Consider the following 25,186-nt stretch of genomic DNA (forward strand, 5'->3'; position numbering starts at 1 on the left):
TGGTTCACACTATAAATAGTAGATCTTTACACTTTTTTTTTCTTTTTTCTTTCTTTCTTTTTTTTTCTTTTTTTCTTTTTTCTTTTTTTTTTTTTACACATGGAAGTAGCTATTTCTTACCTTCTGCTTCTTTGTCCTTACTATTTAGGAAATAGTTACCAAATGTACTGTAAAGCTAACCACACCACAGTAATAACCCAGAAGGCCAAACGTGTCTCAAAACAGCCTCTGGTGTTTGAATGCACCCTAAACAACTAGATAGAAAAAGGAGAAGTGCTTTCTCTTTGTTTGCTAAATGCATAGTTTTCATCCTTTATGTACAAAGGAGGGAGGACCTTTCTTAGGGAAAATGCCTTTATAGCTCATGTGAAAATGTCCTAGGACTCTTTGGTATAGCGAAGTTTGCATTTAACCTGCAACAACTGTCATTCACCTGGGGCAGCAATGGGAGTGGAATGAATCCAAAAGTAGCATAGTGCTTTTATATTTTCCTGGAAAAATAATTTCGCTTTTTTGTGGGGGCATAGTGAGTGACATGTTCATTTAGAACTTCTGGATTTCCCACGTTTTCTTTGGTCTTTGGAGTCTATTCCAGCTGCATCCAGGGACTGGAATACTCAATTTCTGACATCCAGAGCTCTTTACCTGAACATTTACTGAAGTCTGGGGTTGGGGGTGTCCAGACTTCACACCTCCCTGCCCTCTACAGGAAAGCTTCCCGTCATGAGAGGACTTGAATGACTTATGGCCAAAAACAGACTAACTTCCACACTACCAAAAAAAAAAAAAAAAAAAGGATGACTTTAAGTGCAGTTTTGGAATAAACACACATGCAAATAAAGAGGAAGATAGATACCTTTTTCTGGTTAATTTTGCAAAAGAATTGAGAAATGATGGGTGAACAAATGGCACATGATCTTCTCTGTGGAATGTAGGTTAAAAAAACTCAAGCCAGAAATTAATTTTACACTAAACAGGAATGGAAGCATTGTGTTTTTCTACGTGCTAGTTCAGGAGCAAGTAAAGAATCAGTCATACATGATGTAATAAGTGTATTGCTTGTGAGAAGCTGAGTTTGTCTATCATGATTTCTAAAACGCAAAGGATGTGAATATGCTTAAAACAGTCAAGTAAAAAAATTGCTTTTCAGGCTCTGATTTGTGCATCTGTTTATGAGAAAATACATCTCTAAGCCCTGAAATTGCATAATGGGTGCAAATTCAATGCTGGTATGAAAATTATCTTTGGTGTTAGCAAATAGGATAACTGGTTAGATTTTTCAAAAACCATTATGGTGGGATACTGAAAATGAAGCAGGATTCTATGAGACTATGCCTACACAGTACCAAAATAATTGGTCAAAAATGTAACATGGGGCAGGAGCAGTGGCTCATGCCTGTAATCCCAGCACTTTGGGAGGCTGAGGCAGGTGGATTATCTGAGGTCAGGAGTTCAAGACTAGCCTGGCCAACGTGGTAAAACCCTACCTCTACTAAAAAATTTAAAAATTAGCTGGGCATGGTAGCACCTGTAATCTCAACTACTTGGGAGGCTGAGGCAGGAGAATCACTTGAACCAGGGAGGCAGAGGTTGCAGTGAGCTGAGATCATGTCACTGCACTCCAGCCTGGGTAAGAGAGTGGGATTGCCTCAAAAAAAAAAAAAAAAAAAAGTAACGGTGCAGTTGGATTAATTTTGGGGGTAATACATAGTAACAAAAAATAAAAAAAAAAGTTGTCTGAATTCTGCTTTTCTTTTCTTGGGATGTTGAATTTGTTAAGATTGTGTGTAGACACAGCTAGAATTTCCCTGCATTCAGAATTATCACGTTTTAAACAAATAAGGCTTTCCTCCCTCCTAAATTGTTAATACATTATGTAGCGGTATCCCCAGCTCCCTCCATTCTTGGAGAGAGAGAAAATGTTAATCAGTTTTTTCCTTTTTGTTTATGTCATTGACAAGATTCTGTTTTTTAGTAAACCCTGAAGGGTGGCCATTTAAAAGGTCTCTTTCAATAGCTGAACTAGAATTGTGCCATATGTAGAAGGGAAATTTTTAAGCTGGAATTGTGGGTGAAATAAAAAAAAAAGACAAAATACGTCAAGGCAAATGCAGTATATCATCAAAAGAGAAGTATATGTTGGTTTCCTCTTCTTATTCTACAGCAGACATGAAGGAGACACAGACAGATGGCTTGTTGGTTTCGCTTCACCTGTCTAGTTGGCTGCCTGTTACAGACATAGACAAGGTGCTGAGATTTGATGCTAAGGAGTTAGGTTTTGTGTCAAGATGATTCAGTTTTATTCTTTGGCATTTTAATGAATCTCAAAAAAACAACATCATTAGGATAACATTTTAATTTTATAGTTCTAGGTAGGGGTGGTAATTAACTAAGAGTATCCAATTCTTTACCTAATGGCATAAGAGGTATCCACTTAGATAAGTTTCAGTCCAAATGAATTCAGAGAGAATTTTTCTGCGAATCAAGTGATTTACTGGGGTACCACTTCATTGTCCCTTTTTTTTTGGTTTTATCTCTACAGCTCTGGTTAAGTGATTTGGAAAAATATAAACTTAAAATTTTGTATTTGTAAGCTCAGGTCTAGTTTTTTCATCTGTCCCTGTTAGAGAGTGAAATCTATATTATAAAATTTCCAGCTTAATGTAGTAGCAAGAAAGAATGCAGAATGCTTTGGAGGCTATTCTTAGTTAAATAAATTGATTAATACCAATAGATCAAATGTCTTGTTATCCACATGAACACTGCCTTTTTCTATGCAGTTCCACTAATTCCATCATTTCTCAGTTGCACCTGCTGTTTTATTGATTTCCAAGTCATAAAATTTCTGGGATTGGCAATAAGTTCGTTTGATTACTTTTTAGGATAGTTACAAGTACTGAAAAGTTCATTTTAATAATAATGTTGTTTTCACTTTAATTATTTTTGTTAAGTATTTAAAAGAGGTATTTGGTGCCAAATGCATAAAGCAAATATAAGTCAATTAATCTAAGGATAGTTCTTTATTTAGTGACCTTTTACTAAAAGGCATTACTTTGAATAAATTGTCCAATTTAGTTACCCGCCCTGTTAAACTTAGTTTTCTAGTGTAAAAATGGGGTCCTACTTTGGAAAGATCCCCTGGTTTTCTCAGCTAGAAACAGATTATGGAATCATGTCTATCTCTCTACTTAAGTGACATTTATGGATCCTGAAAAGGAGTGTGCCATCTGGATATACACGTGTACTGCATCGACCTCTCTGCCATGATATTAATTGCTTCCCTGAAGCTACATTCTTTCTTGCCAGTTCTGAAACTCATATTTCAAATGCTTCAAGAGTCATAAATAATAGTCATGGTTCTATGTGGCATGTGTATTATAGCTAGATCAGTTCATACGTATAACTTTACATAGTATCTTGTGTAAAAATAGCTTTGGTTATTAAAATCATTGCAATAAAATACCTGCACTATAATATTAAGTGTGTTCTTTGGTACCTAGGTGATTTTTTTTTAATGGATGGACTCTTGTTTCATCTCTTAAAAAATATCTGAACATCCCTTAACAAACAAAGAGAATGCACTGGTTTAGGTGTCATTCAAATTTTCTTTGCTGGGTTTGAATCTGCATTTAGGTTGCGGGCCTGGCAGGTTCAAACGCTAGGCTAGATGAGCAAAATCACACTCCTAATCCAATGAACTCAGACAACCCCACACCATGTTGGTTGCACTCCTAAAGCACAACCATTTCTGAAGACCAGCTCTGCCTAAGTCTCTAACCACTGGTGGTGGTGGTTGTGTGTGTATGTGTGTGTGCGTGCACATATGCGCACACACACACACAGTACTGAGACACCATACACCCTCGTGGCATGGTAGAGACAGATGAGAAAGTCCGATCTTAAAAGATGTCCACTCAATGGCTCAAAATCACTCTGCTCCAAACCACTAAACAGCCAAGCACAGTGAGCATGGTCATGGATTGAGGGTGTGACATCCAGTGGTGTTTTCCTGCTCATCATTTGTCTTGCCAAGTCGTCGCCCCGCTGAAGTGTGTGTCTCCAAACAAAGTCAGAATGCAGGTGAGCTAAGTCTTTGGTTTCTTTGGACTATAAATAACACTTTTTTTTTCTTCAAATATTTCTAAGTATAAACCTGCTATCTTGAGGTCCTGGTCTTTTAAAAAAATTTTTTTAATTTAAAGCTTTTCCACCGAGGTTTTAGTTTGTGGTTGTTCCTTCATGCTTTGGTACAAGTGCTTGATGAAGAAGATGAGTTGCCTGAATTGGAGCTGCCCTCATCCTGCCACTTGTCCAGACTCCTCCTCCTTGCGTTCATGAAGAAGTTGCTGACAGTGCTCAGCTCCAATCCCAGCTGCTGGGAAATGGTGATTTGCAATTCTTTGGATGGACGCTTATTTTCCTTGAATATTGCATGTAGAGTTCGACGCTGGACATCTGTGAAGACCAACCTGGGCTTTTTGGGTGTGTTGCCTCTATCCTTTCCATGTTCTTGTTCTTTCCTTTTGCATGCTGTGAAGAAACACAGAATATGTTAGGGCAAATTATCTAAGGGAGAATCAAGAATAGAAAGACAGAGCTCATAATATTTGTTAGCCATTTCCTCATGGCCTGCTTTCTGTTTGCTGACCTCTGCTTTAAACACCATGGGGACTGGGAGGAAAGTGTAATAAAAGATGGAGAACTGGGATGCAGGTGCAGTTCTGTGAGACCTGGGTGTGGGTTGTGGCTTTGATGAGTGTCTGCTCTTTTTCCTGGGTAAGTTAGTTAACTCCATCTGGGCCTCAGATTCCTCACCTGTAGAAGGTAAGTTCCTGGCTAAATGAACTTACCACTTTGAACTTTTATTTCTTCATTTGAAAAATGCATATAAGAATACCTACCTTGCTGGGTTGTGGTATTAAATAATGTATGTAAAAGTTTATGCTAACTTTACAAATGCAACGCCGTATCAGCAAGTAGCAACTGCAGCCCTCAAAGCGTTTATAGTCTGCTGCTAGTAGAATACTAAGAGCCTAATCAGAGTCTAAAAACATAACAGAAAGGAACTGCATTTGTTTTCCTTCTGACCTTTTTTGTTTTCCAGGAAAATCTGTATATAAGGAAGTTCAGTGTATAGTTTTCTTTCATGGCCATCTAACTGTCTACTGATTCTCTATTGGAGCCGGGAACTGTGGAGGTGTGAACCACTCTTCCTCACCATTGAGACTACCCTTGCCGAGTTAGCCATGTTCATCTCTGGGGTACCTCTGTGCCTCCTTTTTGTTGTTTTTGCAAGTCATGCTCTTGGAGTCCCCCTCATCTCTCACCTGGTCTCCCACTGAGGGGCCCATTCCCTGCCCATGCATGTCTGGTCCTGTATTATAAAGCTGCTTCTTGGCTGCTGGAGCTATTCTAACATATCGTCCCAATGCAGCCCTTAGGCCCCAGGGTTTGGCACCAGATCAAGGTCTCTCCTGAGGCCATACTACTGTTTCCACCCTAATGGGGCTCACTAGCTTCCACCTGCTAAAGGATTCTCAAGGCTGCATTGCTAACAATGCATACTGCCCCTCCACTCAGTCTCCACCATCAATCAATCCTCACAACCATCCACAAATAACCGTACAACCCAAGTAAAAACAGTGCTCTCATATGTAAATACAGCCTTAAGACAAGGCTCCAATGCTGTCACTGCAGTCATATTGCTGCCTCTTAGCTCCCCACGTAGGTGTTCTAGAGCAGCCACTGCCACCTTTATATCTGGCTGGCTGCACCTCTCACCCTGACTATAGCAGAAGATGGATGGGGCATGCTTCATGGTGGAGGGAGGGACTGCTACTCTTCCATACCCCATACCTCCCATTGCTGTTCTGCCTGTTGCTGCCTCCTGCTGAACCGAATGCCTCTATGTATTCCAGGTTCTCAATTCCTTACCTGATGGTTCACCAGCTCTGGTTAGATTCAGCCTCTGTGCTTTCCTCAGCCCGCCCTCCCTCTCATTCCTGGCTGGATAGATCCTGGACTTTAGAGTTCTTCTGAAACTTTAGGTGCCTGTTGGTACAAATTAGCTCTGCAACAGATCAGCTGCAGAGCTCATAGGTGAAAGCAGGAGAGGACTCAAGACTTTAGAGTCCAATCCAGAGGGCTCCAATTTTTTAAAACAATGCACTTCTTAGTAAAGAAAGTTCTGAGTGTATACTCCCTTACATTATTTATAAATCATACACGTGTTAGTATACTACATTATGCACATTATGAAACATACACAATACAGAAAGCTTTTTTTTTTTTTTTTTTTTAGATAGGATCTCACTGTTGCCCAGGTTGGAGTGCAATAGTGCAATCTTGGTGCACTGCAACCTCTGCCTCCCTGGGCTTAAGTGATCCTCTCACCTCAGCCTCTGGAGTAGCTGGGACCACAGGTATATGCCGCTATACCCAGCTAATTATCTGTATTTTTTATAGAGATGGAGTTTCACTATGTTGGCCCAGGCTGGTCTTAAGCTCCTGGTCTCAAGCAATCTGCCCACCTCGTCCCCCCATTAGAGGTGGGAGCCACGGCCCCCAGCCCACAATACTAAAAATTTTTAAGGGATAAAATAAAAATAAATAGACATGGAATTCTCTTCTAGAGATGCATCTGCTTGCCCAGGCTCTAGAGTGTATTGACGTCACTTATGAGGCCATTGGTCCAACCATCAGTAAATATAAAAGTGAGAATTTCAGAACAGACATCAAGGGAGGGCTCAGTTATGAAAGAGATTTGCAGGCAAGGCAGGCCTTATGGTTCCTTTTATAACATGTCCTGTAGGTCACTTGCTTTGCCTCTTGCCCACCATGAGGGGCAGTATCAACCTAGTGGGCAGCATTATTAAATGCCCAATGCCTTCAGAGCCTTGAGTTATGTATATATCCTGAGCCAGGTGAGAGTCTGCAAATCGAGCTCCTTCTCCCAGGGGCCTACAGCCCTCACTGGGTACCTAGATTAAGTCCCAGAAAAAAATGGCTAAAGTCAACTCCAGTTAGTTTGAGTCAGCCCGTGTAGACACAGCCTCATACAATACTGATGCAGATGGCTGACTGATTCATTGACTTACAAATAAATATAACACAGGTTTTGCCCTTAAGGAGGCCAGATTTAAGAAAATAACTGCACATAAGCAAATAACTACAAGAGTATAAGAGTATAAAAAAAAGTATACAGAGTCTACTGCTGGAAGATATTCAGGAAGGCATCATAGAGAAGGTGCTTCAGATGGGCCCTAAAGGATAAATGGAGGCTTGCTAGTGAGAGGAGTGGGAAAGCTCATTCCCTGCAGAGGGAGCAGTATTGTGAAGGACTGATAAGTATTAGTAGATGAGTATTTGTGAGGCAAGAGGGCACGCAAGAAGGAAAGCTGTGGGAGATGGCTTCATGTGTAGACAGAGGTCAGATACGAATCATCTCAAAGGTGAGAAGGAGGAATGGAGATGTATAAGGGTGTAGTGTGATTACACTTGGGCTTAGAAAAACTCCTCTGGTGGTGTTGTGGAGGGAGAACTGGAAAGCAGCAAGATCAGGGACAAGGATGCCACAGTGGGTGCTGTGGTCTGCCACCCAGATACCTCTTCAGGACTGAGGCACTCGTTCCTCCAGCTGATGGAAGGCTTGGTGACAGGTGGCTCCCAGAAGAGGTCCATTGTTGGAATTGCCTTTGGCCAAAGGTTATGCCACCCTCGGATGGGTGGGAGTTTGCTCATATCTAGCGAGGGTGGGTGGGGGTGTAGGAGATGGGAATATGGAAGGTGGTAGTTTAGGAGAGTGGAAATGTATTGGTTTAAGGCCCCTCAACCCAACCCCATACATCAAGTGGGACAACTCTAAAGGGTCATCCAGTTGAGGCTATTCTTGCACTTATACTGACATTCAACTCTTCCTTCTGTCCAGTCTTACTTCCTTCACTACCCCCAGGGGGGTTATTTTCCATAACATGCTCCAAAAGCCTTTCTGCACATACATCTCAGAAGCCCAGAGTGTGTTTCACAGAGAACCAGACCTGAGATAGAAGTCAGAAAACCACCGTAGGGCCAGACGCAGTTGCTCACGCCTGTCATCTCAGCACATTGGGAGGCCGAGGCAAGCAGATTAGTTGAGGTCAGAAGATCAGGACCAACCTGGCCAATGTGGTAAAACCCTGTGCCTACTAAAAATACAAAAATTAGCTGGGCATGGTGTGGGCACCTGTAGTCTCAACTACTTGGGAGACTGAGGCAGGAGAATCACTTGAACCCAGGAGGTGGAGGTTGCAGTGAGCAGATATTGTACCACGGCACTCCAGCCTGGGTGACAGAGCGAGACACTATCTCAAAAAAGAAAAGAAAACCACTGTAATGAGGACTCAAAATTAGATAATGGCAGTTGAGAATGGAGAAGAACTTTTTGGGAGGTCAAATGAAGAAGACTTACTGACGACTTGGCTGTGAAGGTGTATTCTGGAACATCTGCCAGGTTTCTGGGTGGATGATAGTAATGGGGCCATTAAGAAATGCAGATGGAGAAATGAGTTTTATGAGGGTAGTAACCACTTCGATATGGAACAAATTGCACTGGATGTGCTTGCTGGACATTCTGTTAAACATCTCCAATAGGTGGTTGTCCAGCAGACAGTGGGATGTATGGGATCTGGAGTTCAGGGCGAGGTCTGGGCTAGAAATATAGACTCAGAAGTCATTATGTCTCTAGATGGTAAATTACACAGAACAATGGGAAAGTAAATAACCGAGCATTGGGCATAGACTCGACTTATTTATCATTCAAATGGCAGAGCTAAGGGAAATCAGAAAGAGATGTTCATTTTCCACCTAACCAGGATGTATGTTTAGGTGACTTCAGTCTGGCCCTTGGCATTTGGCAGGACTATCTGCTGAAGCTACCCCTGAGCCAGCATTTCCCAAATGGCATCAGAGGAATGATACTCTCTCAAACATGGGTTCCTTGAAAAGACGGTTTGCAGATAATCAAGGATATTTAAAATAATCTATTATCTATTGCCTCTTTCTCAAGATTCATAATAAATGTAAGCACACATAATTCTGTTTACCGAATCTGTTTGACCCCAGAACCCCAGTGGAGACTGTCAATTAATGTCTTATATAATATTAATATTGGGGAAATGCAGTTTGGAAGTTTCTGCCACGGGACCTCCATCACTGTAGACATTGCACTACCAGAACCTGGGAAGTGAGATTCTCTGGGAGCAGGGACCCTGGCTGGCTCGCTCTATAGCATCCCCAGGGCACCCTGGCCTAGTAGCTGGTTGTAAGGGCAGATCATGTGTGTATGGGCAGAGGTATGTCTGTGAATAAGTAGATGTGATTAGATCTGGAGGAAATGCTGCCCAAGTTGGAGGTGCTGAAGAAGAAAGCAGAGATACCAGTAAAATGGAGAGAAGACCAAAGCTTATTGAGAGTCACTGAATGACCAGAGGAGGCCAGGAGGAGCAACCCACAGAAACAAGTCAGACTTCTAGAAGCTTTCACCGACTATTGCTGTGAGAGCTGGAATTTCCACGGAGCGGATTTCAGAGTAGAGAGTACCCATGGTAAGTAGGAAACCCCCAATTGGACATTATGAGAGTCCACATGAATGTGCAAGATGTGGGGGGTGGAGAGAGAGAAATTGAGAAAGGGAATGAAAAGGGAATATGACAAGAAGTACTGCTGCTTAGGGAACAGCAACACACATGTTTTATATGAACATAATATTTTTTATATAGGTGTACAGTTTCCATTAAAACTAGAGAAACACTTGTCAGTGAATGGGATTAAGGGGAAGGAGACGGCCATTGTTGGCGAAAGGTGGTACTAATGATGAAGACCTGTCATGAGTCACCTCGAGGTGGGCAAGCAGACAGATCTGCAGGATGCACTGGCAAAGTGCAGTGGGGGCTGCTACAGACAAGTGACTGATGTTTATGGGTGAGGTCACCCAGAGTGAGTATGAGGTAGGAGGTAGAAGTAGGCATGAGAGATGATAAGAGTCAGAGCATGACTTTCTATGCCACAGGAATAAAAGATTATAAAGAAAAAAAAAGACAGAGCATGAAGGTGTAAGCAAAGGACAGAGGCTTCTAGTTCAGGCAGGCTTGGGGACTGTTTTGCCCATAGTAGGCAAGGCAGAGCCAAGTGGATTTCAAGAAATATAACTCTGCAGGAGGCTGAAAGGTATTTTGTGAACAATGAGTTGTGAGTCAGATTAGATTTGGAAATGGTGAGTTAATTAATGATTAACCAAGCTTCTTGAATGCAGGACGTCTCATAGCCTTTAATATGTTAATGAGCATCAACAGTTTCTAGCTTATAGGGTCTCTCAAACTTAATTTGATCAAAGAACTCTTTATTCAAGGAATGTCTCTCAGAAATAACATTCCTTAGAACAGTTTCTCAAAGTAAGGTAAGCCGACCTGCGCTGGTCTGTGAGCCATTAGTGACCTGCAACAAGATTAGTACAAAACACTGAGAATGAGCGATTAGAAATGTTCATGGCAGTTTGACATTGCTACAACATTCAAATGTGTGATTATTTTTCTAGTAAGTTTTTATAGTCTCATCAGAATGACCCATTCAGGACAGACGGAAGTTAAAAACAAACCAACAAACTAGTCCTTCACTGCCTAGAGTTTAAGAAGCCCCATCTTACAACACACTTTCTGAAACACGGTGTACGGTAGCGTCGGAGGATCAGTTGTCACTCAAGCATTTGTACACCAACTTATATCCATTTTCCTGACTTCATGATACAAAGGACTTAACAACGTATAAAGTGCTGATTGAATTAGGCAAAAGTCTGCCAAGAATTTGTCTGGGACTATGTGGGCACAGACGTATTGACCTGGGAGGCATTAATGAAGCCAGATGAGTTTATGATACAACTTCTTGAATAAGCCTGGACTCAGAAGACAGAAGCATTGGCCCAGCTCTGTGGATATGCACCTGTAGATACCACCGACACTATGAATTTGGGGATTACATTTCCCACACATGAAATTTGGAAGACACATTCAAACCTTGGCCCAGCTCTGTGGATATGCACTTGTAGATACCACCGACACTATGAATTTGGGGATTACATTTCCCACACATGAAATTTGGAAGACACATTCAAACCATAGCAAATATATTCTCTTAGTAATGCTTAGGACCATTTTGTGAGGTAAGAGAAGCCATCGTACTCCATTTTGCAGCTGGGGACACTAAGCTTAAAGAAGGCGAGAGACTTGGCCAAGATCACACATCTATCAGTGGCCACAGGGCTGGGCTTGAGCTGTGTGCCGACAGCTTATCCACTCATATGTAGTTTGCTCTCTGTGAGTCCTTAGACTCTAGCCAAGTATTTTCTCCCTCAAAATAGCTGCCCAAGAGTATGTTGTGGATTACATCGCAGAGACAGGATTACAGAGCAGTAAAGGGAAAAGGCTGAGATGTCCAGGACACCATGAAACTGTCTTGATATTTAAAGACAGCTTGTCATTTTCATAAGGGCCTGCTGGAGATGCAGCATCTTCACCCTAAAGTCTGATGTAGATGCTGACAACTGCAACCCCTCAGCAGCCTGCAGGACCAAGTGTTCTTGCATAGGTAAGCCTTTCATGTCTGAGTCACACAAGGGGAGTCTGGCCTGGATTTAGAAGAGAAACATCCAGGCGGTCTTCAGCTCCTTTGCCACTCCTGTGCCTCTGGTTCAGATTTGGGTGCACTGGTAAGGCAAGACACATCTTGAAGTTCTCAAGAGCCAGCCCAGGGCTGCAACCTAGGTTCCTGATGCGCTTGGCTGTGACATCCCTGCAAACCCTGCTCAGGAGGGCTTCAGGGGTAGGGAACAAAAATATCAAAAAGCGTGTGGGCCAGAATACGCAAGTCCATAGGAATAGACAGCAGGCTGGTGGTTGCTTATGGCTGAAGGGGTGGTGGTGGGAAATGAGAGGGATTAATAAGTATGGTGTTTCTTTTTTGGGGGGAGTTGATGAAAATGTTCCAAAATTGACCGTGGTTGCAAAGCTCTGTGACAAACTGGATGATTTCAGTTGGGTGAATTTTATGTTATGTGAATTCCATCTCTCCATCAAGTTGTAAGAATAGTGGCAGCCAGGCAGGCACACAGGGTGAGCCCTCTGCACTCACCCCTACCTGCTACTGAGAGAGACCCTTTTCTGGGTTGTGGCAAAGGACAAGAGGTAGTTGGCTGTTCATGTGCATTGAGCCTCGAAGACCCTCTCTTCTCAGCTGAAGCTGTTTCTCAAAGTAAACTCTTAGAGACAATATACATGGACAAGCGAGCAGACAAATAAACAGATTTCAGTAAATCAGTGGGGGTAGGGAGAGACACATGAAGGGGGAACCTTGCAAGTAAACGTCACAGGACTCTTCCTGAGCTTGTATTCCAGGCCAGTATCTACGTGTGGAGATTAAAGAGCCATTGGATTGACCGAGACGGTCAAGATTAGAGCTCAGACTCCGGGAGTCCTAGGTCAGAATGTTATCCGCTTTGCCTTGAGTGATCTTACTGTGCTATGTGTATTTTTATAAGCTGGATCCCCAGTTGTTTGGGGGATAAAGAGAGCACAGTCCAATGTGCAGTCTGAAAAGCAACACCGGTGAGTTCTAACTGATATGGCCAAGGCCAGCCTCCGCATGGGAAGCAAAGTCCTGGGCAGATTGTCTGGAAACAGATGGTTAGCAGAGGGCGGTGGAGCCCAAACAACCTGCTGGACATGAGCTACGTTTGCTGTGTCTCTGTGGATAGCCAGAGCAACTATGGAAACTCTTTTGGTCACACACATGGAAAGCTTAATAAAAACATGCAAAGAGCAGACATCCCCAGTGGGGGATAATCACTGTAACTCACCCTCCTGTCTTGCTTTACAGTGCTAAAAACACTACCATGAAACCTTACCATGTGATTCCCCACAAAACTCAGGTAAGGTAGAAATGGATATTTTTCTTTTTCTTTTTATTTTTGAGACAGAGTCTCGCTCTGTTGCCCAGGCTGGAGTGCAGTGGCGTGAACTTGGCTCACCACAACCTCTGCCCCCTGGGTTCAAGCACTCCTCCTGCCTCAGCATCCCAAGTAGCTGGGACTACAGGTGTGTGCCATTATGCCTGGCTAATTTTTTTATTTTGTATTTTTAGTAGAGATGGGGTTTCACCATGTTAGCCAGGATGGTCTCGATCTCCTGACCTCGTGATCCGCCTGCCTTGGCCTCCCAAAGTGCTGGGATTACAGGTGTGAGCCATGGCACCCAGCCTATTCTTCCTTTCTTTGTAAGTGAAACCCTGTCAGAGAGGTTCAGTGACTTGCCTGTGGGCACACAGCTGCTTAGTAGGGGAGTTGGGCCACCAACTTCACTAGATCCTGGAAGCAGAGTGTAGCACCAGTAGACACATCATGAAAACTTTCCCCAGGATGATGAAACAGGGGCAGGAGCTGAAGCAGTGGGTGAAGTGGAGCTCAGAGAACTTGCACCCAACGTGAACAGAACAGCAGCAGTTGGTCAGCCAAGCAGCAGGTCAGTTGTCAGCCAGACCGGTCTTAATGTGGCTCAAAGGACTACAGTTTGGCCTTTCAGGAAAGTGGGCTGGTTGGAAGTTGAGACAAGGGGGTTCTGGCAGCGTAGCAGACAGCACATCCATGCTGGCCTGGGAGAGGGACTGGAGTGGTCCCATGTCAGAAAGGGTGCAGGGGAGCATGGGATGGCTGTCTGCTTGTGTGTATCAGCTTTGAGAAGAAGCTGAAGGAAACAGTTCACCCAGTGGAAAAGGAAAGAGCAGGAGCAGAGGGCTTTGGCTAAAGCCAGGTCAGGGAAGTCACTGCAGCCTCTCCCTGCCCCTGGTCTGCTTCCCTAGCAGAGCTGTCCGGGACAGAATCCTGCCACCCACAGTCTGCTGCCTGGAGTCTCTCCTGAGTCAGTGAATAAAGCATGGTGATGGACCTAACTCCTCCAGGAGAAGCTCCACAGTTGCATCCCAGGAGAGAAGGGAACACTGGACAAGGTTGCCTGGGCCTGGGAGGGATGGACAGCATCTCCTGAGCTAAGCCCCATTCACGAATCACCTTACCAGTCCTCACGACAATGACTTGAGGGAGATACTATTCTCTCTTGTTGACGAATGAGCAGCCTGAAGCTCAGCGAGGTTAAGGGACTGGCCCAAGTCACCCCAAAAGCAAAACGGTACAGCTGGGATTTGAGCTAGTGCAGGGCCCCATAACTGCACTGGAGGATATCGGAAGGTGCACCCCCTGCCCCAGCCCGCTCTTCCACAGGCACAGGCTGTGGAGAAACAGAACCATACCAGCTTTCACTTTCTTTGATCCCGCCTAACAGCTATTTGGGTGTGATTTTACACTATCTCAGTTCTTCTCTCCACAAACTTTGACTTCCCTCCTTTGTTCTGTTTTCCCTGTGATAGATGCTGAACCTTAACTGGAAGAATAACTGTAGCTGAGATTTCTCATTGAAAAAATGCATTTCATAACCAATGACACTGGCATCGTCCTCTTGCTGGCTGTTCATGCTCACATGCACACACTTCCTTGAGCACAGGCTGACCAGTTTTTATACTCATAGGAAGAGACACCCATCAACCTGACCCTTCCCTCCATGAAGCTCTCCCCCTGCTCTGCAGCTTCAAACGAACTGGTGGAAAGAGAGAAGCTGCGGCCTTGCACCTGCTAGTTTGGTCATCAGCAAAGGGCTATATGGCTCTTTTCTGGAAGGTTGGCTCAAGAATTTTGATTTCTATCTGTATATTGAAGGGATATCTGCATTGCCATGTTCATTGCAGCACTATTCACAATAGGCTAGATGTGGCATCAACCTAAGTGTCCATCAGTGGGTGAATGGATAAAGAAAATGTGTTACATGTACATATATACATATTATTCAGCCATAAAAAGAATAAAATATTGTCATTTGCAGCAACACAGAGGGTTGCTGGAGGGTATTACATTCAGTGAAACAAGCCTGGCACAGAAAGGTAAATATTGCATGTTCTCACTCCCATGTAGGAGCTAAACAAAATTGAACTTATGGAGATGGAGAGTAGAATGATGGTTGCCAGAGGTTGGGAAGGGTAGGGGCCATGGGGGACAAAGAGGCATTACTTAATGGGTACAAAAATACAGTTAGATAGAATGCATAAGATCTAGTGTTAGGTGGCACATTAGGGCAACTACAGTTAATTAGAATTTTTTTTAAACGAAGTTTCGCTCTCGTTGCCCAGGATGGAGTGCAATGGCGTGATCTTGGCTCACTGCAATCTCTGCCTCCTGGGTTCAAGCGATTCTCCTGTGTCAGCCTCCCTAGCAGCTGGGATTACAGGTATGTGCCACCATGCCTGGCTAATTTTGTATTTTTAGTAGAGATGGGGTTTCCTCCCTGTTGGTCAGGCTGGTCTCGAACTCCCAACCTCAGGTGATCCACCCACTTCGGCCTCCCAAAGTACTGGGATTACAGGCATGAGCCACTGCGCCTAGCTTTATTTATTTATTTATTTATTTGAGAGTTTCGTTCTTGTCATCTAGGCTGGAGTACAATGATGCAATCTTGGCTCACTGCAACCTTTACCTCCTGGGTTTAAGCATTCCTCCTGCCTCAGCCTCCTGAGTAGCTGAGATTACAGACTTGCCTCACCATGCCCAGCTGACTTTTTGTATTAACAGTAGAGACAGGGTTTCTCCATGTTGGCCAGGCTAGTCTCAAATTCCTGATCTAGGTGATCAACCCGCCTCGGCCTCCCAAAGTGCTGGGATTATAGGCATGAGCCACTGTGCCCAGCCAATTATAATTTATTGTATATTTCAAAATTGCTAAAAGAATTGAATTGGAATGCTCCTAACATGAAGAAATGATAAATGCTTGAAGTGATGATTACCCTAGTTACCCTGATTTTATAATCACACATTGTATGCTTGTATCAAAATATCACATGTGCCCCATAAATATACACAACTATTATGCAAAGTAAAACTAAAAAGTGTTTTTCTAAATTCTTTTAGAATTCTAAATTCCTAAACTTCTGTTAGTGGCTGCTCAGTTGGAGTTTTTAATACATCAGTATACCTCACTTAAAAATGACTCTTTTCTGCACTTGTACCCCAAAACCTAAAATGCAATAAAAAATAAAAAAAAAAAAGACTCTCAATAGTGTGTTCCCAATAACTGGAAATATGTGATATGAATGCTCTAGTTATAATGATGATTCCACAAAACAGTCAAAACAAATAGCATGCCTGATTAATTACATGCTTATTATGCATTTTTACCTCATATAGGCCTATTGTGAATTGTAAGTCAGCTTATTGACCCCATTTTTTTTATTAATAGATGTATTGTTACTTTCTAGTATTTACAGTAATTGAAAGTTATGACAGAATTTCTTTAAAAAACCTACAATCTTGAGTTTTCACTAAGTCATCAGACATTTTCTCTCATTAATTTCAAATTAGTGAAATTTTCCTTCTTCACATTTCTGGAAAGTTGTGTGCAGAATCAAACTGTAAATGCTGTTCTTCCAATGACATGCATTATACCATTAATTTCACAAGGGGCTCCCAAAAGCCCAAGATGAAAGCCCTTGGAAACTGCTCTATCACGATATTCAAGGACCTTGACACTCTGACCTTAACCACCTTTCCCATCTCACCTCCTACTGCCCACTCACTACCCATCACCTGCCATACTACTCAGAAGTCATTCCTAGATATGAACCTCTGCACCCCCACTGCTTTGCCCAAGATATGTTCTGCACCCAGAATGTCCTTCCTTTTCTCTTTTCCATACAAAAAAGCTCCTTATGCAATCAAGGCCAACCTCAAGCATCTTCTTTTCTGCTAAGCCTTCTCTATCCCCTCTCCCATCCAGGGAGAATTGTGTTCTGTGCCTGGAGAGCACCTTCCCCACAACATAATTAGTTACCTACCCATCTCTCTCACACAGTCCATAACACTAGACCATGGATTATTTTCTTGGCATACTCAGAACCCTTGTTGAAAAAGCAAGTTGGAAGGGGCTCCAGGGAAAATAGAGACCACGAAAGATGCAACTCTTTTAAGTTTTGAAAATGTGTACATAGAATGAAGTTCCATGAGATAGCCTTAGTCCCTTTCCTGGATAGTGATTTTTGCAGTAGTTTAATGGTACTGTGGGGATATTTCTGAAATGTCACTGGGAGGTCAGTGAAAGCTGAATGAGCTCTTGGTGAAGGAAGCTGTATTGCCACCACTTCCATGACTGGGTCTGAAGTGGGCTTAGGGACAGATAAGGAGCAGGCTGGAGCAACAGAGCTGGAGGAGCAGAAGGTGAAGAGGAAATTAATTTGGGCTGGGACATCGACATTAGTTGGGAGTAGGAAATCAGCCCCCTTTCCCACGATTAGGTGCCCAGGTGGGGCCACTGAGTACCAGAGGGCAGAGGTGTACTGTCTGTGTTTGTTCTTGCTAAGTCTGGGTGGTGACTGGTCCATATCTGCCTTAAGTAGAGAGAAGATAAGGATCAGATTTATGGATAAGTTCAGCAAATATCCAGAGTCAGTGTGGTAGAAACCTTAACAATAAATTAATGAGATGACCCCAGCAAGAGAGTCTTGAGGAAATTCAAGGACTCAGACAAAGAATGCTTTATAAATAAGGTGAAATGAGACCCCATTTTGTTTCTTTTTCTTCTGGCAACTGCCAAATCATTGGGCTTTCTGAGTAGGACCTCTGGCTATTATAGAGCCTTGGATTCAGAGGTTGGGGTATCATTTCTTTCTCCTGGGCTTCAGGGCTGGCCTGCATTCTGCAATGGGAGAGACTGGAAGGACCATCTGAAGTTCTTAGTCTTCTCTGTAAATGGGAACCAGTGAGAAACTTTAAAAGCACTCGTGCCTGGGATCCATCTCCAGAGATACTGATTTATTCAGTCTCGCAGATGCCTAAGCCTGGGATTTTTGAAAGCTCCCTAGGTGATTCTAATACTTAGCCAAGGCTCAGAACCACTACTTTAAATCAGTCTTCTCAAACTTAAATCACCTAGACATCTTGTTAAGACGATGATTCTGATTCGGCAGGTCAGGGTGGGCCCTGAGATTCTGACTGTCTAACAAGCTCCCAGGTGACGTCTTTCTGCTGGTCCAGGACCGCAGTCTGAGAAACAAGGGCTGAGATTCCCCAGCATGAACTCTAATAAAGGTGCAGCCCAAATACATCAATATCACCTGGGAGCACAAAGGGGCAGCTTGTTCACGATGCACATTTTGGAACCCCATCCTATACCTACTGTCTCTGAGACTGAGATTCACAAGCAGATATTTCATTTTTTAATTAATTAATTTTTTAACGTGGAAAAAAATGAACTTTAATATGGCTTAAAAATACCACAAATGACCGACTCAAGATGGCGCCGTGAGAACAACCCAGGATTGAAGCTCTCGGTGAACGCGCAGAGGGTGAGTCAGGGCCGCATTTCCAGACGGATCTTTGTTGCCCACAGAACGGGGAAATTCCCAGGTATAAAAGAGATGCAAAACACCAGCGCAGCAGTTTTGGCTGGTGCAGCCTGCGGCTGGCGCTACATCGCAGCGGCGCTCCACAGTGCTCTGCACAAAGCGCACTGGTCCGGGTGCCCTGTTTAACTGGCAATCTGAGACTTGAGAGGGCAGACTGGCATATCCATCAGATTGAACGGGACTTGGAGAGTGAGCCAGGCCAGGAGATTTCAGGGAAATGGCATTTGGGCCAGCACAGTGGGACAAACAAAACGGCGATTCCAAACACTCTGGGTGGAGAGTTTCACTGTGGGCACAGCTGAACCCAGGACGGTGCAGCTCAGTGGGGGAGGGGTGTCTGCCATTACCGAGGCAATCCGCCCCTACTGAGGTTACACTCCCATTGTTGATGCAGCCTGCCGTTGCTGAGGCAACCAGCCACAACAAAGAGACTCCGCCGCAGGGCATAGCCCGTGGCAGCAGGGCGGAGACCACAGCAGCAGGGCAGAGTCTGCAGAAACAGGGCGGACCTCACACCAGCAGGGCGGAGCCTCAGCAGGCAAATAGTGACTAGACTGCCTCCTAGCTGAACAGGACAGCGCAACAGACACTCATAAAGAAAGCCCCAACTCCCCTGAGACAGAGCATCTGAGAAAAAAAGGTTTTTTTTTTTTTTTTATGAGTTCTGCTGCATTACTAACCATTACTATCAGAATTAAATGTAGCAGCCTAACAGCCCTGAATGAACAACAGAGCTCACAGCTCAGCACTTGAGCGCCTATAAAGTACAGACTGTCTCCTCAAGCAGCTCCCTGACCCCTCTATATCCAGAAGACTGACATTTGCCAGGCATCATTCTGGGACAAAGATAGCAGAAAAAGAAACTGGTAGCATCCCTCACTGTTCTGCAGCTGCTATAGGTGCACCCCAGACAAGCAGGGCCTGGAGTGGACCTCAGCAGTCGTACAGTGGAGGGGCTAGACTGGTAGGAGGAAAACCAAGTAACAAATACTTCATCATCAACAATCTGGGCATCCCCTCAGAGACCCAATAGAAAAGTCAGCAACTACTCAGATGACAGGTGGATAAATCAACAAAGATGGGAAGAAACCAGCGCAAAAAGGAGAAAAACACCCAAAACCAGAACACCTCGCCTCCTACAAAGGACCAAAACTCCTCACCAGCAAGGGAACAAAGCTGGATGGAGAATGACTGTGACGAAATGATGGAATTAGACTTCAGAAGGTGGATAATGAGAAACTTTTGTGAGCTAAAAGAACATGTTTTAAATCAATGCAAAGAAACTAAGAACCTTGAAAAAAGATTTGAAAAAAGATTCGAGGAAATGATAACAAGAATGGATAACATAGAGAGGAATATGAATGAATTGAAGGAGCTGAAAAACACAATATGAGAACTTCGTGAAGCATGCACAAGTTTCAACAGCCGAATTGACCAAGCAGAAGAAAGAATATCAGAAGTCGAAGATCAACTCAATGAAATAAAATGAGAAACCAAGATTAGAGAAAAAAAAGCAAAAAGGAATGAACAAAGTCTCCAAGAAATGTGGGAGTATGTGAAGAGACCTAACCTACGTTTGATAGGCGTATCAGAATGTGACAAAGAGAATGAATCCAAGCTGGAAAATACTCTTCAGAATATTATCCAGGAAAATATCCCCCACCTAGCAAGGCAGGCCAACACTCAAATGCAGGAAATACAGAGAACACCACAAAGATATTCCGCAAGAAGAGCAACCCCACGGCACATAATTGTCAGATTCACCAGGGTTGAAATAAAGGAGAAAATACTAAGGGCAGCCCGAGAGAAAGGTTGGGTCACCCATAAAGGGAAGCCCATCAGACTCACAGCAGATCTCTTGGCAGAAACTCTACAAGCCAGAAGAGAGTGGGGGCCAATATTCAACATCTTTAAAGAAAAGAACTTTCAACCAAGAATTTCATATCCAGCCAAACTGAGCTTCATAAGTGAAGGAAAAATAAAATCCTCTGTGAACAAGCAAGTACTCAGAGATTTTGTCACCACCAGGTCTGCTTTACAGGAGCTCCTGAAAGAGGCACTACACATAGAAAGGAACAACCAGTACCAGCCATTCCAAAATCACACTAAATGCTAAAGAGCATCGACATAATGAAGAATCTACATCAACTAATGGGCAAAACAGCCAGCTAGCATCAAAATGGCAGTATCAAATTCACACCTAACAATATTAACCCTAAATGTAAATGGACTAAATGCACCAATCAAAAGACACAGACTGGCAAATTGGATAAAAATCCAAAACCCATCAGTGTGCTGTATCCAGGAAACCCATCTCACATGCAAGGATACACAAAGGCTCAAAATAAAGGGATGGAGGAAGATTTACCAAGCAAATGGAGAGCAAAAAAAAGCAGGAGTTGCAATTCTCATCTCTGATAAAATAGACTTTAAAGCAACAAAGATCAAAAGAGACAAAGAAGGCCATTACATAATGGTAAAAGGATCGATACAACAAAAAAAGCTAATGATCCTAAACATATATGGACCCAATACAGGAGCACCGAGATACATAAGGCAAGTTCTTAATGACTTACAAAGAGACTTAGACTCCCACACAATAATAGTGGGAGACTTTAACACTCTACTGTCAATATTAGACAGATCAACCAGACAGAAAATTAACAAGGATATCCAGGGCTTGAACTCAGACCTGGAAAAAGCAAACCTGATAGACATTTACAGAACTCTCCACCCCAAATCCATAGAATATACATTCTTTTCAGCACCACATCACACCTACTCTAAAATTGACCATATAATTGGAAGTAAAGCACTGCTCAGCAAATGCAAAACAACTGAAGTCATAACAAACAGTCTGTCAGACCATAGTGCAATGAAGTTAGAACTCAGAATTCAGAAACCAACTCAGAACCACACAGCTTCATGGAAACTGAACAACTGGCTCTTGAATGTTGACTGGATAAACAATAAAATGAAGGCAGAAGTAAAGAAGTTCTTCGAAACCAATGAGAACGAAGACACAACATGCCAGAATCTCTGGGAGACATTTAAAGCAGTCTCTAGAGGAAAACATATAGCAATAAGTGCCCATATGAAAAGAATGGAGAGATCCAAAATTGACACTCTATCATCAAAATTGAAAGAGCTAGAGGAGCAAGATAAAAAAAACTCAAAACCTAGCAGAAGACAAGAAATAACTAAGATCAGAGCTGAACTGAAAGAGATAGAGACACGAAAAACCTTCAAAAAATCAATAAATCCAAGAGCTGTTTTTTTGAAAAGATCAACAGAATAGACAAACCATTAGCCAGATTGATAAAAAAGAAAAGAGAGAACAACCAAATAGATGCAATAAAAAATGATAAAGGGGAAATCACCACAGATTCCACAGAAACTCAAACCATCATCAGAGAATATTGCAAACAACTCTATGCACATAAACTAGTAAACATGGAAGAAATGGATAAATTCCTGGACTCCTGTGTCCTCCCAAGCCTAAACCAGGAGGAAGCCGAAACTATGAATAGACCAATAACAAGGTCAGAAGTCGAGGCAGCAATTAAGAGCCTATCACACAAAAAAAGCCCAGGTCCAGATGGGTTCACAGCCGAATTCTACCAGACATACAAAGAGGAGCTAATACCATTCCTTCTGAAACTATTCCAAATAATCCAAAAAGAGGGACTCCTTCCCATATCATTTTATGAGACCAACATCATCCTGATACCAAAACCCAGCAGAGACCCAACAAGAAAAGAAAACTTCAGGCCAATATCCATGATGAACATAGATGCAAAAATATTCAATAAAATAGTGGCAAGCCGATTGCAACAGCAAATCAAAAAACTTATCCATCATGATCAAGTAGGATTCATCCCGGGGATGCAAGGCTGGTTCAATATACGCAAGTCTATAAACCTAATTCACCACATAAACAAAACCAAAACCAAAAACCACATGATTATCTCAATTGATGCAGATATTCAACAGCCCTTTATGCTTAAAATCCTCAATAAACTCGGTATCGATGGAATGTATCTCAAAGTAATAAAGCTATTTATGACAAACCAACAGCCAATATCATACTGAATGGGCAAAAATTGGAAGCATTCCCTTTGAAATCCGGCACTAGACAAGGATGCCCTCTCTCACCACTCCTATTCAATATAGTACTGGAAGTTCTAGCCAGAGCAATCAGGCAAGAAAAAGAAATAAAGGGTATTCAGATAGGAAAGGTGGAAGCCAAATTGTCTCTATTTGCAGATGACATGATAGTATACCTAGAAGACCCCATCGCCTCAGCCCCAAAACTCCGGAAACTGATAAGCAACTTCAGCAAAGTCTCAGGATATAAAATCAATGTGCAAAAATCACAAGCATTCCTATACACCAATAACAGACTTAAAGAGAGCCAAATCAGGAACGAACTGCCATTCAGAATTGCTACAAAAAGAATAAAATACCTAGGAATACAACTCACAAAAAACTTAAGGGAACTCTTCAAGGAAAACTACAAACCACTGCTCAGCGAAATAAGAGAGGACACAAACAGATGGAGAAACATTCCATGTTCATGGTTAGGAAGAATCAATATAGTGAAAATGGCTATACTGCCCAAAGTAATTTACATAATCAATGCTATCCCCATCAAGCTACCATTGACGTTCTTCACAGAACTGGAAAAAACCACCATGAACTTCATATGGAACCAAAAGAGAGCCCGCATAGCCAAGTCAATTCTAAGCAAAAAGAACACAGCGGGGGGCATCACACTACCGGATTTCAAACTATACTACAAGGCTACAGTAATCAAAACAGCATGGTACTGGTACCAAAACAGAGATATAGACCAATGGAACAGAACAGAGGCATCGGAGGCAACACAACATATCTACAACCATACAATCTTTGATAAACCTGACAAAAACAAGCAATGGGGCAAGGATTCCCTGTTTAATAAATGATGTTGGGAAAACTGGCTAGCCATGTGCAGAAAGCAGAAACTGGACCCCTTCCTGACACCTTACACTAAAATTAACTCCAAATGGATTAAAGACTTAAACATAAGACCTGGCACCATAAAAACCCTTGAAGAAAATCTAGGCAAAACCATCTAGGACATAGGAGTAGGCAAGGACTTCATGAACAAAACACCAAAAGCATTGGCAACAAAAGCCAAAATAGACAAATGGGACCTAATGAAACTCCACAGCTTCTGCACGGCAAAAGAAACAGTCACTAGAGTGAATCGGCAACCAACAGAATGGGAAAAAATTTTTGCAGTCTACCCATCTGACAAAGGGCTGATATCCAGAATTTACAAAGAACTCAAACAGATTTACAGGAAAAAAACAAAGAAGCCCATTCAAAAATGGGCAAAGGATATGAACAGACACTTTACAAAAGAAGACATATATGAGGCCAACAATCATATGAAAAAATGCTCATCATCACTGGTGATTAGAGAGATGCAAATCAAAACCACATTGAGATACCATCTCATGCCAGTTAGAATGGTGATCTTTAAAAAATCTGGAGACAACAGATGCTGGAGAGGCTGTGGAGAAAAAGGAACACTTTTACACTGTTGGTGGGAGTGTAAATTAGTTCAACCATTCTGGAAGACAGTGTGGCGATTCCTCAAGGCCTTAGAAATAGAAATTCCATTTGACCCTGCAATCCCATTACTGGGTATATATTTAAAGGACTATAAATCATTGTACTATAAGGACACATGCACACGAATGTTCATTGCAGCACTGTTTACAATAGCAAAGACCTGGAACCAACCCAAATGCCCATCGATGATAGACTGGACTGGGAAAATGTGGCACATATACACCATGGAATATTATGCAGCAATCAGAAATGATGAGTTCGTGTCATTTGTAGGGACATGGATGTATCTGGAGAACATCATTCTCAGCAAACTGACACAAGAACAGAAAATGAAACACCGCATATTCTCACTCATAGGCGGGTGATGAAAAATGAGAACACATGGACACAGGGAGGGGAGTACTAAACACTGGGGTCTATTGGGGGAAAAGGGGAGGGCCAGCGGCGGTTGGGGGAGCTGGGGAGGGATAGCCTGGGGAGAAATGTCAAATGTGGGTGAAGGGGAGAAAGGAAGCAAAACACACTGCCACGTGTGTACCTATGCAACTGTCTTGCATGTTCTGCACATGTATCCCAAAACCTAAAATGCAATAAAAAAATTTTTAAAAAATACCACAAACCGAATTCAAAGACAAAAAGCGAGAAGCAGTTGTAAAATACACAACAATTTCTTTTGTAAAATACACTCAGAAATATATGAATATTCAGGGAAAAGGATATGAACTCTGTCAGTTTATGTGAGAGACAGAGAGAAAGAGAGAGAGAGAGAGAGAGAGGGAACATTTATTTAAATTTTTTTGTCTATCACATTGGCAAAGATTTGAAACCTTGCTAATACCAAATGTTGATAAGAATAAGGAACAATAGGCACTTTTGATGGGAACATCAATAGGAACAACTGTTCTAAAAAACTATCTGCATTTATATCAATATTAAAATATATTTGCTTTTGATCACGTAATTAATACTTCTAGGAATTTAGTATTCTAAGGCTATATTCAGGCAGGAGCTTAAAAATAAAAGTACACACATTCATCATAGA

At 42.5% G+C, this 25,186-nt stretch overlaps 1 protein-coding gene across 1 annotated transcript in view; it reads right to left on the reverse strand.

The window, feature by feature from the left end:
• Positions 1 to 2,276: 2,276 nt before the first annotated feature.
• The window catches only part of ONECUT1 (one cut homeobox 1), a 43,855-nt gene continuing 20,945 nt past the window's right edge, over positions 2,277 to 25,186 (reverse strand). The window contains exon 2 of the mRNA XM_017976878.4: positions 2,277 to 4,530. Within this exon, the coding sequence (XP_017832367.4) occupies positions 4,238 to 4,530 (293 nt within the window). The 3' untranslated portion in view covers positions 2,277 to 4,237. The remainder of the gene's footprint in view (positions 4,531 to 25,186) is intronic.

Source organism: Callithrix jacchus, chromosome 8, assembly GCF_049354715.1.
Source record: "Callithrix jacchus isolate 240 chromosome 8, calJac240_pri, whole genome shotgun sequence".
Taxonomy (NCBI): Eukaryota; Metazoa; Chordata; class Mammalia; order Primates; family Cebidae; genus Callithrix; species Callithrix jacchus.